General features: G+C 44.0%; 1 protein-coding gene across 1 annotated transcript in view; it reads right to left on the reverse strand.

Annotated features, from left to right (window-relative positions):
• Window positions 1–5,995: 5,995 nt before the first annotated feature.
• The window catches only part of Sara (Smad anchor for receptor activation), a 51,858-nt gene continuing 40,433 nt past the window's right edge, over window positions 5,996–17,420 (reverse strand). Inside the window, exons 12-15 of the mRNA XM_072285285.1 lie at window positions 16,400–16,633; window positions 14,662–14,924; window positions 13,061–13,207; window positions 5,996–11,922 (exon numbers count right to left, since the gene is read on the reverse strand). Of these exons, the coding sequence (XP_072141386.1) occupies window positions 11,655–11,922; window positions 13,061–13,207; window positions 14,662–14,924; window positions 16,400–16,633 (912 nt within the window). The 3' untranslated portion in view covers window positions 5,996–11,654. The remainder of the gene's footprint in view (window positions 11,923–13,060; window positions 13,208–14,661; window positions 14,925–16,399; window positions 16,634–17,420) is intronic.

Genomic DNA, 17,420 nt, shown 5'->3' on the forward strand with positions numbered 1-17,420 from the left:
CAAAAAGAAGGCACTACCGATAGACACAGCTGTACTTCTAGTGGCTTGGGAATTAAATTTTATCGAGGGCTTTATTATGCATTGCATTTGCATAATGAAGCCCTCAACGCACGTGGCGCTACGTACGTCCACGTCCTGACCTTCACTTAATATCGTAGGTGTAACACTAAGCGCAATATAATCATGAACGTTCACCAACTAGTCCCCTTCATTGCTTTACTAAATGCTAGAGTTACTGTATGTGCTACCTTTGGTAGCACATTGTTAAGAACGGCCAGCTGCAGTGCAAGTTTGCCACCCAGTTACAACTATGGCGGCAACATTCCGGGAGCGTCGCCGCCAACTTCTAGCCACAGCGTGACTAAATCGACTTTGTGTCGGGGAACAATATGGGCATCCCCCACTCTCCGTCGCTTCAGCCAGGATGCATTCAATGAAGCAGGCTTTGTGCTGAAACTGCCGCCAACCTCTAGCCTCATCGCCGTTGTGACGGGATGAGTTCGGCGGGCCAACTATTGTTCCCAAACTCCTCAATGCGCTACCCGGAACGGCTCCGAGTTCTACGGGGCCACTCTGACGTCCGCTCCGGACATTCGAACGTGTGTGCATTTGTGTGTGTAGACCGTCCTGCAGGGAGGCGGCTAGTTTGCGATGACGAAACGAACGTTCGCATCACCTTGTATCGGGGGAGGACCGAGTGTTTAAAAACCGCTGTTGTGCGACTGCTCATGTCACTCTCCCTCAAGCAGTCATGTTAGACTGATGTACTTTCTCAAACAGTCATGTTAGACTGATATAAATACTGTAAATAAACCCATATTCCTCGTTCTCAATGAGAAGCAGTCCTTCCCTTCATCAACGTCCTCAGCGTGGATAAGTTGGACGACGGCATGGGCCAGCTACCTTCTAATTAATGCCAGACTCCAATCTTGACAACGGATCACGAGCGATGGGATTGAGCCCCCAATCCTGACAACATACAGTAACTCTACTAAATGCATACTATGGTGTGCCCTGGTGGTGAACCGTGCTTCCATCTCAGTCCACTCAGTCATACAAATTTTATGTAATGTGTTGTACATTATATAAGATACTGCAGAAATAAAATAAAATTTTACGCGATAAGTTAGAATCGGTTTGCACAGGACCGAGGTAATTGGAGATTGCAGGGAGAGTCCTGCAGTTGACATATAATAGGTTGATGATGTACCTGCAAATTTTCTCCTTTCGTCGCACCACCTAGTCTCCTGCCGTCCTCTACTGCGCTTCCTTTCTCTTGGTGCCCATGCCGTCACCCTAATGGTCCAACGGTTACCAAATCTGCGCATTATATACATGACCTGCCGAGCGCCATTTTTTTCTCTTAATGTCTATTAGAATATCAGAATTGGAATATTTGCGGGTACTAGTTGGAATCGGTTGGCGCAGAACAAGGGTAATTGGAGATCGCAGGGAGAGGCGTTCGTCCTGCAGTGGACATAAAATAGGCTGATGATGATGAACATCATCATCAGCCTGATTAAGCTTTTGTGAGCATCCTCTTTTCAGCAGTTGGTGCCACCAAGCGCATTGATTTTTAGCTTTCTTCTGCATTTGCTCTTGACACTTAAAATAATATTATTTTCATCCTATGGTATCCTCACCTTACTCGTTTACTGGTAATATTTGTCACACCTATTACAACGAAGCTGTATATGGCTAGCCGGTTCGTCCGTTCGTCCGTCCATCTGTCAGTCGCCTGTACGCTGAAAACTTCTCCAGCACAACCCCATGCCCACGCACGAAAAAAAAAAAAGAAGAGAGAGAGAAAGAGTGGTGTGCAAATAGCCAACACCACCTAGATAGCACAAGGCCTGTTTACTCTGATCTATGACGTCACGCTGCCTGGCCCGAAATTTCCATTGACGAGGTTGCGTGATGAAAGCAGTGACGTCAAAATCACTGTTGCCTACTCGGGAGCATCCTCATTAGACTATGGCAGTCAGGCCAGGTAACATGACACCATGGATCAGAGTGAAGAGGCCTTAGACTATCTAGGTGGCGCTGGATTAGCAGTGCCACTAGTGACGTCATTGCTCTCTGTCACAGCCGAGCACACACAGCAGTTTCTCTCCGGCTCCGAAACGGGTTGGCCACGCGTAAAAAGTACTGCTGAGGTGCAGGCTGCTCTTGATCAGGAACACTGCAAGCAGAACCATGAACAACGAGCTCGTCTACACTGTACCGATGCTGCAACACGGGCACAACAGGCTCGTGCAGCTGACCGCAAGCAGCAACTGCGTTCCGATAGTCCAGCAGCCTACCAAGTCGTCGTTTAATGAACCGTCAGGATTAACCCAGTGATAAACACAGGGGCCGCATGTTTCAGCTTCACTGGTTAACCATTTGTACAGAGTGCTTGGGTGGTGATTTTATAATTACTTTACCTTTTCTCTACTATCCTCATGAAGCTAACACCTGCAAAAGTACTCTCATTTTGCTTTTACTTAGACACAGCAACATACTAATAAAGTATGCTCAATGGTTTCCACACTATTTACGCACATTTCATAGGTCGGCATACTCGCTCACGAGTGCACTGGCTCATATTTGCTTCACACCCATTTCACAGGTGTGAGATAGAGCATTAGCAAATGACAAAGGGTGTGAGTGGACGTAAATATGAATGGGAGTGAGTGCCAATAAATTTGAGCAGATGTGCAGTATGAACAGGAGAGATGGGCTGGTTAATGCGAGTACAAACAAAAGTTGGTGACGGTGGCTTTGAGCAGGCGAGAGCATGAATGGATAAAACTGTGATTGTATATATAAATATATATATATATATATATATCTGGGGCCAGGGTGATTTTCTCAGCCATAACTATATACATATATGTATATATATAATCTGAACTAAGAATGCCAATGCACATGTGCTCGTATGTTTATATATGTTTATATAGCTTTGAGCCTTATGGAAATGATTGAAAGTACATATGGGTTTGTCTAACTCTCTTTACTCTGGCTTTGAACACCGTGGTAGTCTCTTAAATTAATCTTCTCAAGCTGACTAGGCAAAAACAAGTTTATTCTGTCATAGCTTCTAACACCAAAAGAAAAATTTTCACATTGTCAAAAATACCGATACAACCATATAGTTAGTGCTGCTGCAGGAACTTATGCGATAAAATTAAGTGAGAACACGCATCACTTTGGCTACATAAAAACATTGCAACACAAAAACACAAGACGAATACTAGTCTAAAAGAAAAATGAGCAGAAGTGCATAACCCCAACGAAGCCATGCCAACCATAGACAAATATATGTACTACTCACAATTCCCATGGTGGCTCTAGGTGCCTGCAGTGCCATATTTTAGTTTGACTCTAGTATATGCTTTTTCCGTGATCACCGTGATCCGGATCCGGACCGTGGATCCAGATCATGAGAATAAAATAATCGGAAGAATAAGAATGGGCTGGGGTGCGTTTGGCAGGCATTCTCAGATCATGAACAGCAGGTTGCCATTACCTCTCAAGAGAAAAGTGTATAACAGCTGTGTCTTACCAGTACTCACGTACGGGGCAGAAACCTGGAGGCTTACGAAAAGGGTTCTACTTAAACTGAGGACGACGCAACGAGCTATGGAAAGAAGAATGATGGGTATAATGTTAAGGGATAAGAAAAGAGCTGATTGGGTGAGGGAACAAACACGAGTTAATGACATCTTAGTAGAATTCAAGAAAAAGAAATGGGCATGGGCAGGACACGTAATGAGGAGGGAAGATAACCGATGGTCATTAAGGGTTACAGACTGGATTCCAAGGGAAGGGAAGCGTAGCAGGGGACGGCAGAAAGTTAGGTGGGTGGATGAGATTAAGAAGTTTGCAGGGCCAACATGGCCACAATTAGTACATGACCGGGGTAGTTGGAGAAGTATAGGAGAGGCCGTTACCCTGCAGTGGGCGTAACCAGGCTGATGATGATGATGATGATATGCTTTTTACTGGTCATGATGTGCTTGCCTGTTGAGACTGTGCAGGGACTGCATTGCTGGTGCCAACCAACATCATAGATTTTAAACAAGGTGTGCAAAGCTTCTTTTTGCCACGAGCAGCTGTGTTTAACTTAAGTGCTCTTGTAATGCTTCTGGCAGAACTGTAACTTTGTGAAGAGCAATCTTTTTCTCCTATTTATTTCTGTCAAGAGGAGGAGCACAATGCAAAAATGCTGAAAAGTCCTTGTAGTCCTTGAACATGTCGTCTCAAAATGCCGCTAATAGTTGTTTCCAAATCACGACTGATGTCACAATAAGCACCTCTCTAGACTGCCTGGTTGTTTTTGTTTTCCAATGAGTTCACAAGGCACATTTACTGCCAATTTGTAAACACACAAAAATATTATTAGTGTGCCAACAGAAAACATTTGTCTTGTTCGTATTCTTCTATTGGATAGCTGCTGATCAGTAATTATGCTATGGAGCCTGAATACCTTGACAGAGCAATAAATAATATTGTTGCCTTTTAAACTGACTAGTTCAAAATATGTGCAAGGTACAGCACAGCTTTTGAACAAGAAAAAGTAGGGTATTCCCATTACCAAAACCTCATGTGCCAGTCTTAAGCCAGACACTACCTATGTGTACCACACGCTATCATTGCTCATACACCTCCTTGAAAGCCCTTTCAATTTGGAAAACAAGAGCCTAGGGCCCTTGAAAATAAAGGAGCTCCTTCATTTCCTTGAAAACTGCGGTTGAGTGTGGCTTCTGACCATTCAAAGTAGCAAACTCCACATCGGTAACATGCTGTGGACATTGTCTAACGGGAAACGATCCTATATAGTATGTGTGATCTTTTCAGAGTTTCCCTAAGCGATTGCAATCTGACATGTCCACATGTGGACACCAAGTTGTTTTAAATCGCCATCGCACTGCTACAACCGCTTTCTCCTAGTTGGTTTATATTGCAGCCATCATGGCTTCCTTGTTGAGGCTCGGGCTCTAGAAATGATTGTACAAAGCACTAACACCATTTCCCATTAAATAAAATAACTCATTCACATTTGTTTCTCGCAATGGAGAGTATATTGGTATGAAGAAAACAGTAAAATTACAATTGATTAAAACTTAGCATGGTAATTAATATTGCAGTAATAACTTGAACTATCCACAACTGAAAACTCCCTCCCGCATATCAAAAACGGTAGCGTGGGCTCTACATTGGTTTTCCACCACTTAAATCAGAGTTTATGGCATCAAATATCCAGCGCATCAAAAATTATATGGGGCTCTGTAGGGCAAAGCAAATTTCAGCCATTCAGCTTTAACCTGACGAGTATCTTTGAGAGGCAAGGTAGACACTCCTTACCTTCGAGCGAATTGCACGATCATTGATGTGCCACAAGGTGCTTGACATCGTTACAATGAGAAAGTCGACATTGAAAAGATGCCAAAAAGAGGTCGCAGCGTGCGTGCAATGCTTAGCTGAGAAGAACTGCAGCTAAGAATATCTGAATATATATTTTTTTTACTTTATGTGTATGACTGACTGACTCCAGCAGCATGGAAACCCTTGAATCGTCCTTGAATTTTGCATCAAATGTTCTGAACTATGACCATGCTCTCAGAAGTCCATTCAGCACACGACGGGACAAGAGCGGAGAGCGGGTTCCCCTGCATTTCCAAGAGAGAAGCAATTGCAAAGGCCAATTTGGCAACACAGTTATTGTATGGCCTTCAATCACTGCATCAGGCTGGCCAGCACACTTGTTTATGATATCACATGGCTGCCATGTCCACTTGCAGCGACATGAAGCGCTCTTTGTCATGTCTGAAGCTGCATCACACTTCGTGTGTGAGCGCTCTAATTTGAGGCACTCTCAAGGAATTGAGGCTTTATACCATAATTATGGAGTTGACAGCTATTAGAAAAAAAAGAAAAGCCAGGACGAAATTTTTCTTCAGCATTCCTTTAACCAAACTATGCAACAGGAAAACCAGAATCGAGGCAATAACAGTAAAAGCAACTTATTTATTGCGGTCTTGAAACCACGTGACACCATCTTGAATTGCACTGAATATGTTGCAGTTTTCTCTCACAAGAGGCAATCATGGCACAGCTACCAATGTCCATGTTGTCATGACTCATGCAAGTGACATGCTGGCACAGATGGTCCAGTCCATAGGCCAAGCGCCCATACCTTTCAAAGGCAGCTGGTCAAACAGCAACATACGGTCACACAGTCATTGTGATGACTTATGCAAAGTGCTAAACAGGGCATCCTCCTCAATGAGGCACCAACCATTTGCACTTTCCAAGAAGTAACCAAGGCACACAACTGAGGAAACAAAAATGTCAGTAACCATAACACTAACTAGCCACCAATTCAAATAGAAGCATGGACAGCGATTCTTTTACATCACCTATATTTTTTATTATTAAGCCTAAAACAGTCACACAAATGGCTGGACATACCACAACCTTTCACACTTGGCTGAGCATGCATTCTTATCTACATGAAGCTCTGTAACAACTAAATTCAGCTGGCCATTATAAATTTTTCTTTAATGAAAAGAGAAAATGCATTCTTGCAAAAGTAGTTACAAACAGTTAAAGATGCATGTTGTACAATGTTATTCTGTCCATCACAGCAAGAACACTTGCAAACGATATTGCACACACCTCTCATACGCCCATTCTGTTTAAGATGCCGAAAATAGTATGTAAGCTCCAAGTAGAACAATTGCAAATTGATTGGGCTCCAGTTGACCCTGCATCGAAGTTAAAGTGGCAAATTACACAGCGTGCAAATGACAGATACTGTACAAGCAGCTCACACATAATCATTTTCACGACAAACAAACATGCCTAGAATAAATTGAACTTGTACAGCAACCTTAACATCGAGGTTGTTCAATGGCTTCCTGGCAACAATTCACGTTTGTGGAACAGCCTTGTGTGCTACCTAGGCACACAAACACTAACACACATCAGCTGAATCATGTCAAAGAGTAGTGAGACTTTAGTTGAAGGAAGACCCATTAGCAGGCCACACATGTCTAAAGGCAGTTCCGACCTTTTAGTCAACACAGATGTTAAAATAAAGGAGTGCCTACATATTTTCGAGGTTGAAGAAATTTTCCTCCACACTTCTGGCATGTAAAACAACAATGCTCAGCAAGTTTGAAGGTCGCGAAACAATGATAACATACTTTAATACTAAACTTAGTCTTGAAATACCAGACCTGGTGTCCTTGACTATCACTACACCACGACACAGAGCATGGCCTGCCAACACCATGTAGAAAAAGAGCTAGATATGACAACATTGCTCATGATAAAGTAAACAAACTAATGTTCTTTTTCTGGCTGGGCTTGCATGTGGCAGCCATGTGGTGCGGAGCCAGCAAAATGTATCTCAACGACATGACACATCCTCTTCCGAGAAACGAAGCCAAAACTGGTTCGTAAGAAAATTCATTATAGTAAATCATGTGCTTGGTGCACTCCGATGGTTGCAAGCATCTTTTATAAGGTTTAAAGGGCTCCGGCTATAGTTAAACAAAAAGAATGACAACTCGAGAACATTACATCAGTACTCCTTTTTACGCTTATAATCTGGTCTGGAGTAGCACAAATGGTCACTGGTTACAAATCCAAGTACTATAGTAATACGTCAAAAGCTCCATTAACACTGCTACGCCAGCAGCAACCATTGCGAGTCGGTGACATAAGAGCTGCAGATCTCAGAGTGTGGCATCGTCACGTTTGCGTTACCTGTGTATTACCGGTGTACAGCAATGAGGTTAAGCTCAGTCAGATGCACAATAACCAGTCTTGCACAAGCCTGCCCAACCACAAAATTTAAAGCGCAATGCAAAATGCCTCATCGTACATGTTTGAGTTGGCGAGTCAGTCCTGATGCGAAGCTCAGCAAGGCCAACGTTAGTCTTAGCTTTCCCGTATTCAAATAATGTGCAGCACACAAATTGAGCTTTATTTATTGAAGACCGTTACGATTTAATAAAGGGGGCTGAAAACATAGATTTCACCCCTTTCACTCTTACGGGTCGAGATTGGGATTTTGACTTGCAGAGCTCACTTGAGTGCGGTGGGACAATGTCACGCTCTACCTAAAATCGCAGATTGAAATAAGCTGAAGAGAGCTGGTACATATATCACAGATATGAAAACAGTGATGCAAATAGGTGCAAAGGGTTTTGAAAAACACAAGTAAATTCAGACTTGTTAGCAAATGTGCCACCGAATGTACTTGGTATTACATTAAGCATTCTTGAATTACATTAACTATTCTTAGCACAGGCACTGTAGTGCATTAAGTGCTAGTTTCAATCGGGGCTCTAACTGCAAGCGCAATAGTAAAAGGAGCATTCATACATGACTTCCCTACACTGTCCGTGATTGGCTTCTCAGGTATTTCTGACACTTGTTTGCGCACATTGTTGGTTTGGTGTGCAAATGCCAACAGCTGTTTCTAAGTCAGTTCGTCCAGAAACTAAAATTTTGTAGAACAAAGTGAATTAAGCTGTTGCAGTGCATTTTAGGTTGTGAACGAAAGGTTCCACTTCCTCTCTGGTAAAACATGCAGCAATGACTCCAGTGAGCCAAAACTGCAGCCTCCGAGATCATATTGCATGCCACAGAGGTAATAATGTGCCTTGATCATGGAAGCCATGCAAAATAAAACTTGTTGCTTTGGTGCAGTACGGACATCAAAGATAAAAATGAATTTAGCTGCATTATTACACTACTTTTCACAATACTAAAGAAAGCCACTCTTATCGTGACAATGAGCAAAATGAGAACAACGTAAAGGTGACAGGATGCCTCATAAGTTCGTGCACCAGCTCACTGTGACATCACATTTGAACGGCACCTGCTTGTAAAAGTTAACTATTTTCTTCCTGACTACACTGTAGATTGACTACACTGTATTCTTTAAGGAGCCAAAGATTAAACTTGGCAATTTTCAGAACCTTTACTATGCCACAACAACCCTAACTCGAGGAAATGCTCTGAAAGCCTTAATGCTGCACTCCAAGTACTAGCGCTGGGTTTTCAGCGCAAAGATTCAATAAATATAAGTTTTGCCTTAATTCTTTATTTCGCTAACTGACCTTTTAAAACAAAACTAATGGACAACAAAGTTTTGAAAGAATACTTATCATTCTGAATTGATACAGTGTTTCTTTTCGTGTCCCTTTAAGCTGCGAGGAGGTGCCCTATAAAAGCAGAATGCTTGTATACTGCTTTCTAATATGAGCTGCCACAAGCAAACCTGCATCATAGCTGTTCCCACGCTTGCTTTCCACCACTCTGATTCAACCTACTATCTGTTTGCATCGCGCAAGGAACTGCCTGGTGCAATTCAGGCACCATGTAATTTCCAAAGAGAAGGTTAGCAGTGACACACATCCATTAAATGCTGACCTTCTGCTTCGCATGCTAGTGCATATGCAGGCACGTGAAATCATGCCAACACTGAGGCTACCTAAGTGGGACAGTTATTGTTTCTTGTTGTAAAAGAACTTAAAGTACGTATAAAATAAAGCAGTTGCCTTTAGTGAGACAAGACAGCTGGTCAATGCAGCTCATAAAGGACAGTTAGGTTTCAGATTCCTCCCTATATTTCCTGTACTGCCTCAGAGTACCGTGCTGCACAGCCCCGCTTCATACCAAGGGAAGTTTGGGTTCTATACGGTGCAAATCAGCTATACAATATAGGGCACCAGAATCACGAAAATCTGCACTATAACAAAAGCACACACACACAGTGTTTGTACACATGTGAAATGCAGCCGAAGTGGCCAGGAATACCCCACCATCATAACATCCAAACAGGATGTTCGGAAATTTTCAGCACTCTTTCCACGAAAGTTCCCACTGCTTAACTTGTGTACAAAGTCGTTCAGCTTCTATTGCAGATATTCTACATCAGGTGACTGCATTATAGGTGCAGAGTGTATGACTTTAACATTATGGTAGAAAAACCAGTATCAAGAAGCACTGCTTTGTATATCTAGAGTTCCACTACACGCAGTTATGTTACAAGCGGTCTGAAATGTATAAAGAAAACTACTACCCACTGAAAACCGAAAGCAACCCGGAACAATGGTCAATAATTCTGTCGGCAAGTAAATGCAGTAATCCTTAATTAGGCATGACCACTCGGGTTAGCAGAGCTCAGTGCTGATGACATCAGAGAAGGTGTCGCTGGCTGTCTGTTCTTGGCTACAATATATCAGTGAGCGACGGCTGGCCAGCATGCGTAACGGCACAAGACTATGCTGTGTAACCAATGCGTTCAGACTCCACAAACAAACGCACAACCCCTGTTTCCTGCCAAGGTTGCTACATGTAAGCTCACTACTGAACCACGGTGTGTCATAATCTGCATATTCGTAGACCATACAAGAAGCTGATCCCTGGCTTTTGTTGCACCTATTACCGATGAAATCGTTATTCAAGCAACTACAAAGCGTAGCAGCACATTTTTGAATCAATGTCTGCGTCATCAGCACCATAAGAATGTGCCAAACCTTAAGTGAGAGCAGAACTAGTGAAGTTGGCATATAAGCACGCACATGTGGTCAAATTGCCGGGAAGCAGCAGGCATAACAGATTGTCCACCACTGAGCCATCTAACACAGCATTTGCTGATAGTTTAATTAAAACATCTTGAAACTAAGAAATAGGCCACCCACGATGGTAAAAAGAGCGTTACCCCACACAATTGATATAATTATCTTCAGTACTTAGCAAATCAAGCAAAATATGATAAGCAATAAGTTCTTCATATAACAGCTTCCACGTACATAAAGGAAGTGCGCTGACGCTCTCACTATGGATGCAGCTGGCAAAAGCACAGGTCCCAAAATGATTATGTTCTTTTTGCAAGCTTGAATGGTGTGGTCATGGTCTAGCTGGGATCGACGCAGGTGTTGACTTCCACAACAAAGAGTGCAGAGTGCGCGCACTAAACTCAAAGCCGAGAACATAGGAGGCTTGTGTCCGCTTGTCCGTTTCAGGAAAGCTTAGGCGATAGTAACCCCATCACATGTCATAAGAGTGTTAGGAGGACTACTATGTTAACTATGCAGTGGCAGGTCCTCAATCCCTTTCGTTCTCAAAATAAGGACTTTGTAGCAATCAATGTGCGGGGATAAAAGCAGCAACATTGCACTGTCGGTAAAAGAAGAAAGTGGCATCGGTGACAAGCTCTCCAGGCCCCCACAGAGTTCACAGGAACGGCCAGGCTTACGAAAATGAGCATGCACAACCTCTCGCACAAAAGTGAGTGGTGAAAAAGTATCATAGGTGTAGCTGTTTTGATCCCACTCGAGGAGTAAATGTGAAGCCGGTTCACAGGACTTGTCGGAGAGCTTTTCTCTGGGCAGTTGGCTCTTCACAATATTTCGGGTTTGACGAGGGGAAAACATGGTGCATCTGACAGACTGGAAGCCATGTAACACTCATCATTGTGAGTTGCCACTTAAAACAGCGCACAAAGCGGCTAGCAAAGTCAGTCAGTCATTCAGAAGTGCTGTTGATGTAGTGTCCGTTAGACGGGCTTGCTAGCGGAGCTGAATATACAGTAGTTAGCGCACATTTCTCATGAGGCTGGGCTGCTGCCGATATTCTGAATCCGTTCACTGGTAGATGACATGGAAGAGCATCTCGAGGTGCATGGGCTCCTGTGGCCCGGTAAGCAAGGGCACCAATGCGCAGTCCAGTGGCTCCTGACAGACGACTGGCAGCGGTTGGCCCTGCGCGCCGGCTTCATAGCCGACTTGGTCAGGGCCCAACTGGGCACGGAGGCCAAGTGGAGACAGGGGCTGCAGCAAGGTCAGGTGCGGCAGCAGCGCCTCGCAGAAGGCCCGAGCCAGCCCCTCAGCAGCCCGCTGGGGGTCCTCGCACCTGTAACACACAGCAAAGGAATTCTCCTTAGACACCTAGGTTGAGACTGTTGATATTAGGCGCTTTTCATTTCACATCACAGGATGGAGCAGGATGATCTGCCGGAACAAATATTTACCCTTACTGTTTGTATCTTCCTTTAAGACAGGATGGCTGATGTATCCAAATCTAGTCTACATTCAGCAACTCTATAATCACGCCAATGTGCATGAAATCGATATTTCATATATAGTATACCTCTCTTGATTGTGATATGACACCTGTAGCACCCTCCTGCTTTGATTTGTAAACACTCCATTTCTATTGTACTTATGATATTTTCTTACTTTCCTTGGCATTTGTAACCTTGCTGTGCCCAATGATTGTATAATAATCCCCCCTACGTAATGCCCCCTGGGCCTTACATAAAATAAAAACACCTGTCAACCTGTGAAATTTAGAATTTGTGAATATCTCGTGGATACGACACTGGAAGAGTAGCAGGGGGTGGAATGCATGAAGGGATGATAAGGCTTGCAGAATTAGAAATGAAGAGAATAATAATAAAAAGACACCAATGCAGCTTAGAGAGCAAATGTAGGGCAATGGCATTCTTGTGGAGAAGAAAACTAATGAAGTTTGGCAAGTCCTGTAATGCATGGAATAGACAAAAATTAAACTAGAAGAATATATCATGAGAAGCCAACAAACAAAGACACCAAGAACAATCCCACGTCTTCGCATTACGCGTGCTTGCATGCGTAATGCGAAGACGTGGGATTGTTCTCTATTTGCGACAAGTTGTCTTTTCATCCACTTTTATTGCCATTATTTTTTATCATTTCTTGAAATCAATTAATGAGTACAAGTAATTTCTCCTAGGTTTTCCTTGGTGTCTTTGTTTGTTGGCTTCTCACGATATGATTAATAAAAATTGGGCCCCTCGGTTAACCCTCTTTCTTCTCGTACTAAAAGAATATGGGAGACGACAGAAGAGAAGGACCGTCAAACATGGAAGAAGATTAAATGGTGTAATGAGATTACAAAATCTGTGGCTACAGAGTGGGCTCGATTGACACAAGGTCAGGGGTGATGAAAGATATCCAGAAGCCGCTGCCCTGCAGCGGCCTTGAAACAGGCTGTTGGAACTGCTGCTTACCCGCCCCACGTTGGTCCTCCGTCACAGGAAAGGAGAAAGAACTCAGTCCACCGAAGGCACAGGCCCCGAGCGCAGAAGTCCGAGAATACACGCAGGCGCACACCAGTAATGCCCTCCAGACTGCGGCCGTCTATTGGGCTTTGCACCCTGTAACAACCGTGCCAGAAAATTAGATTAGGGTGCCAAATGTGTTGCGTCATTGCCATTATGAATGTGGCTGTTTGCGCAGTCGAACCTCATTATAATGTCACATCCAGCAGAAAAGCAGTTTCATTCTATCAATTATTACTAGCTATCATATTTAATGTACTAATTGCACACTGATATCAGTGAAAAAATTTCTGTATTCGTTATGTCCGATAAAGGGTTACATCAAGGTTTAACTGTAATTCAAATTTCATATAATCTGAGTATCTCTGGATTTTCTCTGGACAAGTTGTCAATGTTTCCAGGCTAATGCTGATATCAATCATGTTGGAAAACAAACATAGAATGAGGGACAAAGTAATCAACAGGGACAGGACATGCATGTGTCCCATCAATGCCTTTATTTATTTGTTCGTCATTCTACGAGCCTTCTCCACAACCAATACCAACCCAGCCAGTTCACTACTACAGCCAAAGACTGATTTTTTTGGACATACCCGATAATTTGGACACCTTCACGGCCCTGCCACATACGCTACAAAGCCAATGTTAAGGACATCTGAAATTTCGGATACTGAAACTCTTTGCCATACGATTTTACAGACTGTTTGCTGTGACCGCAGGTCTGAGACAGCAATAATCAAAGCCACCACTGCTGCCATTTTGATTATCTCGCAGCATTGAACAAGCACTCTCATATGCCGTTCCACCAGCAGCCGTAGCCACAGTGGAAATGCTAGGCCTAGCTGCTTTGACGTTCACTACCAAGCTTCCTGCTATTTAGTGGCATGTTTTCCATTGAAAAAAATTTACCACTGTAATAAACAGCACCGACTACACCTTTTTTATTCTCGTAGATGGCTTCAAAGCTTGGGAAGTATAGCAAGGATGTTGCATTGCACAATGCCACTTCCCGAAAGTCACCTTCGCCGCGACACAGTGCTGTTACGCAGCCAAGCATACACAACATATTAGGGTGATGCATAGTAACGGTGTGAAAGGGTCACTTTTTCAGACTTCCCAATTTTTCGGACGTTTTTGCAGCCTCTAGAGAGTCCGAAAAATCGGATGTTGACTGTATTCTCAAAGTAATATTGTTTCATGCTAGCACTATAGGAAGACCAAGTGTTCCACCAAACCATGTCATTTGTGTGACAGAGCCAACACCTTTAATGAATTTGAGCAAGCACTGTGTTCACGTGGGAAATCGGCCTGCTGACCAGGCAGTCTTTAAAACTGAAGGTAGCGCTAAAAGGGACGAACACACGGTGAAATGACGACATGTCGACGAGGGAAGCGTTCCCTTGTCGTCGTGTCATCATTTCACCATGTGTTCGTCCCTTTCAGCGCTACCTTCAGTTTTAAGAAATGCATCACCAACTATCCCAGCGCCAAGTTTTATTGACCAGGCAGATTACAGGTTTCTACAAAACAAGGATGCAAGTGTCACAAACCCTTTATTCTTTGGCCGGTCATCCTCTGTCCAGATGACGGCAATGTGGCCAGCGTCTTCGCCAGGCGACGCAGGAACCGCTGGAACATGCCAGTCACGCATGGCACGCAGCGCTGTCCGCAGACTTCCCATGCTGGCTGGCGAAAGCTGCACCAGCACACCGTCTTCGACGATGCTGTGCTTGGCTTCCCCTGGACCCTTGAGAGCACCACTGAACACCACGAATGACGCCCCCGTGCATTCCACAAGGCTTCCAGGACGTGCCTGCAAACAGAAGGACAGCCTCAACCAACAGGCAACAAGTTTTTATTTTCCAATTAGCCTAGCATTTACATTAGCAGAACAAAAGCACTTGAGCTGTGAGCAGATTCCAGTTGGTGTGGCTTCACCTCAGATCATAACAAGCTACAGGCTACAGCCATTCCAGAATATTTTACATTAAACCTTCTTGGTGCAGAACTGCTTAAAGTTCCATTGCGACACATGGCCGTCCACTTCTGATGACACATCTTGAAGCCATGCTGTTCTGCTGGGGAAACACTGTCATGGCCACGTCTGTTCAATCAATCTTGGCTACCACAGTTGCCACCAACAATGAAACTGTAGTCTCAACTCTCAACTTGCTAGGGCCACTTTTCAACCTGCACTGAACTCCCTGCATCGTATTAACTGTGTTGCATCCTTAGTGTTCTTGTACATTCTCACAAGTGAATATCAATACCCTCCCTTTATGTTTCCACTCCAGAGAAAATTTAGATTGTTTAGCCCAACACTATTTCTCCATTAGTTGTACAAGCATGGAGAGCCTCAAAAGCATGTGATACGCTAGCTGACAAATTTTTCAGACTCCAAAAATTCAGACTGGATGGATATTTCAGACTCCATAAATGCACTGTCAGGGTTCTGACAGAGCTAACGCATTTTCATGACCGATTTTTCGGATTAATTTAGGCCCCAATGTTGGATTTTCCCGATTAAATCGCTCGTTCTGAGCCACGCTACCTTATCTTCGAGATTGCCATGTTGGGTTTTCTGCTGGCTTGGCTTCCAGTGGCCCACTCTAGAGCCTCTAAGATTAGGAGGTGCGCCCTATCAACAAAGAGGGTGTGTCATCCTTCTGTCTCGGAGGCCATGCCCGCTCTCCCTTGGCTGACAAAACGCCCTAAGGAATGGCACTTTTTCTTCTTTCTTTCTTTTTTTCAGTCAGCACTATTGTCATAATTATTTAATGCGGGATCTGTTTATTCTAAAGTGTTAGTTGCAATTTTTTATGTGGTGTGTCCACTGAGCAGGTGTGTCTTGAAGACATTGCATCTTTGTATGTGTTTATGTGGCTTCACATTAGTGTTATCGTCACCACCTACTGTGCCTTGGTAAGAGCCAAGTGGTGCAAAGAAACATGGCTCATTTCTTCGACCTCCATGGCAAAGTCCGTTGGCAGAGACCAACGCGGTGAAGCTTTTGTCGACTGTATACAGAGATGATATCATTCTTGTGCGATTCCAAGCAAGTCTGATCGCCTCTAAGCGCAGTATGAGGCAGGGCATCATTAGAGATTTTGAGCCACTCTAAGCCTAATAAACTGTACTTTTTTGGCAGAACGGATTTTTTGGACTTTGATTTTTCTGGACTATTTTTCGGTTCCCACGATACTGCTCCCACATGACAAGTTTTTTTTGCCATGATTAAGTGATGAGGCACATGCTGAGATGGAGACCTGTGCTTTTGAAGCAGCCTACCTGGAGTGCCTGAGAGTGGTAGGTGCCTGCGTCAGGAGCCTGAACGCAGACAAGGTGAGCATCAGCCTCGGGGTTCATGTTCCCTGCCAGGGCAAGCACATGCTCGTTGCCGTCCAGGACCCGCACGAGGGCGTCATAGCGGTTCCGGGGCACCCGCACCGTCGTCTGCCGCCCCTCCAAGTGCACCAGAAGCCCCGGCAGACTGGCCAGCTGGTACTGGAAGTTGCGGAAATCCTAGCACAGTGAAAGAGAAGGATGGCAGAAAAACATTGTCACATAAGATGTCTTGAAATTTCACAGTTTGCAAATGTCTCCCATGTGGAGTTAGATGTATACAACTATGAAGACTTGAAACTACAACTCTTCAGAGTTGCAGCTTCAGGGCTGTAATCTTTAGGGTTGTAAACACATACAACTCTGAAGATGAGGAGAATGCCCTGTTTATACACTGGAACCTCGTTATAACGAAGTCGAATGGGGGAAGCCAAAATCGCTTCGTTACTATATACATTACTTTGTCATACTGACTATTGTCCTTTACTGCAGCACATGCCCAATGGTATGCACAACTTTGAACATGCAACAAATACTATGGCTCTGCAGCCCACTGAACCACCACGCGGTCGTGTATGCGATGAAAATTCAATAAAACAGCAAAGGACTCTCTGGTGTGTGCAACACACGTTTTCAGCACCATGATGTGACAGCCGTTACGATAACATCCTTATGCTCCAATGTGATGATCTTTTGCTTCCGCTTTTTACTTAGCTTGCTCATATTGTCGTGAAACCGGCGAAACAGTGATGCAAAGTGATGAACACGCTGTGATGCAAAGTTCATCGTGTTCAAGCACCACCACACAACACGGTGTGCTGATGACGTTCGCAGCTGGGGTGCTATTCTCAGGTGACCTCCGTGACTTTCGGTGGTAGTTTCACTTTCACGAGATTTCGTAAACCCATCAAAGTACAGTCGACTCTCGTTACAACAGACCCTGATAATCTGACGAAAAGCATCCGTT

Source organism: Dermacentor andersoni, chromosome 11 (genome assembly GCF_023375885.2).
Source record: "Dermacentor andersoni chromosome 11, qqDerAnde1_hic_scaffold, whole genome shotgun sequence".
NCBI lineage: Eukaryota > Metazoa > Arthropoda > Arachnida > Ixodida > Ixodidae > Dermacentor > Dermacentor andersoni.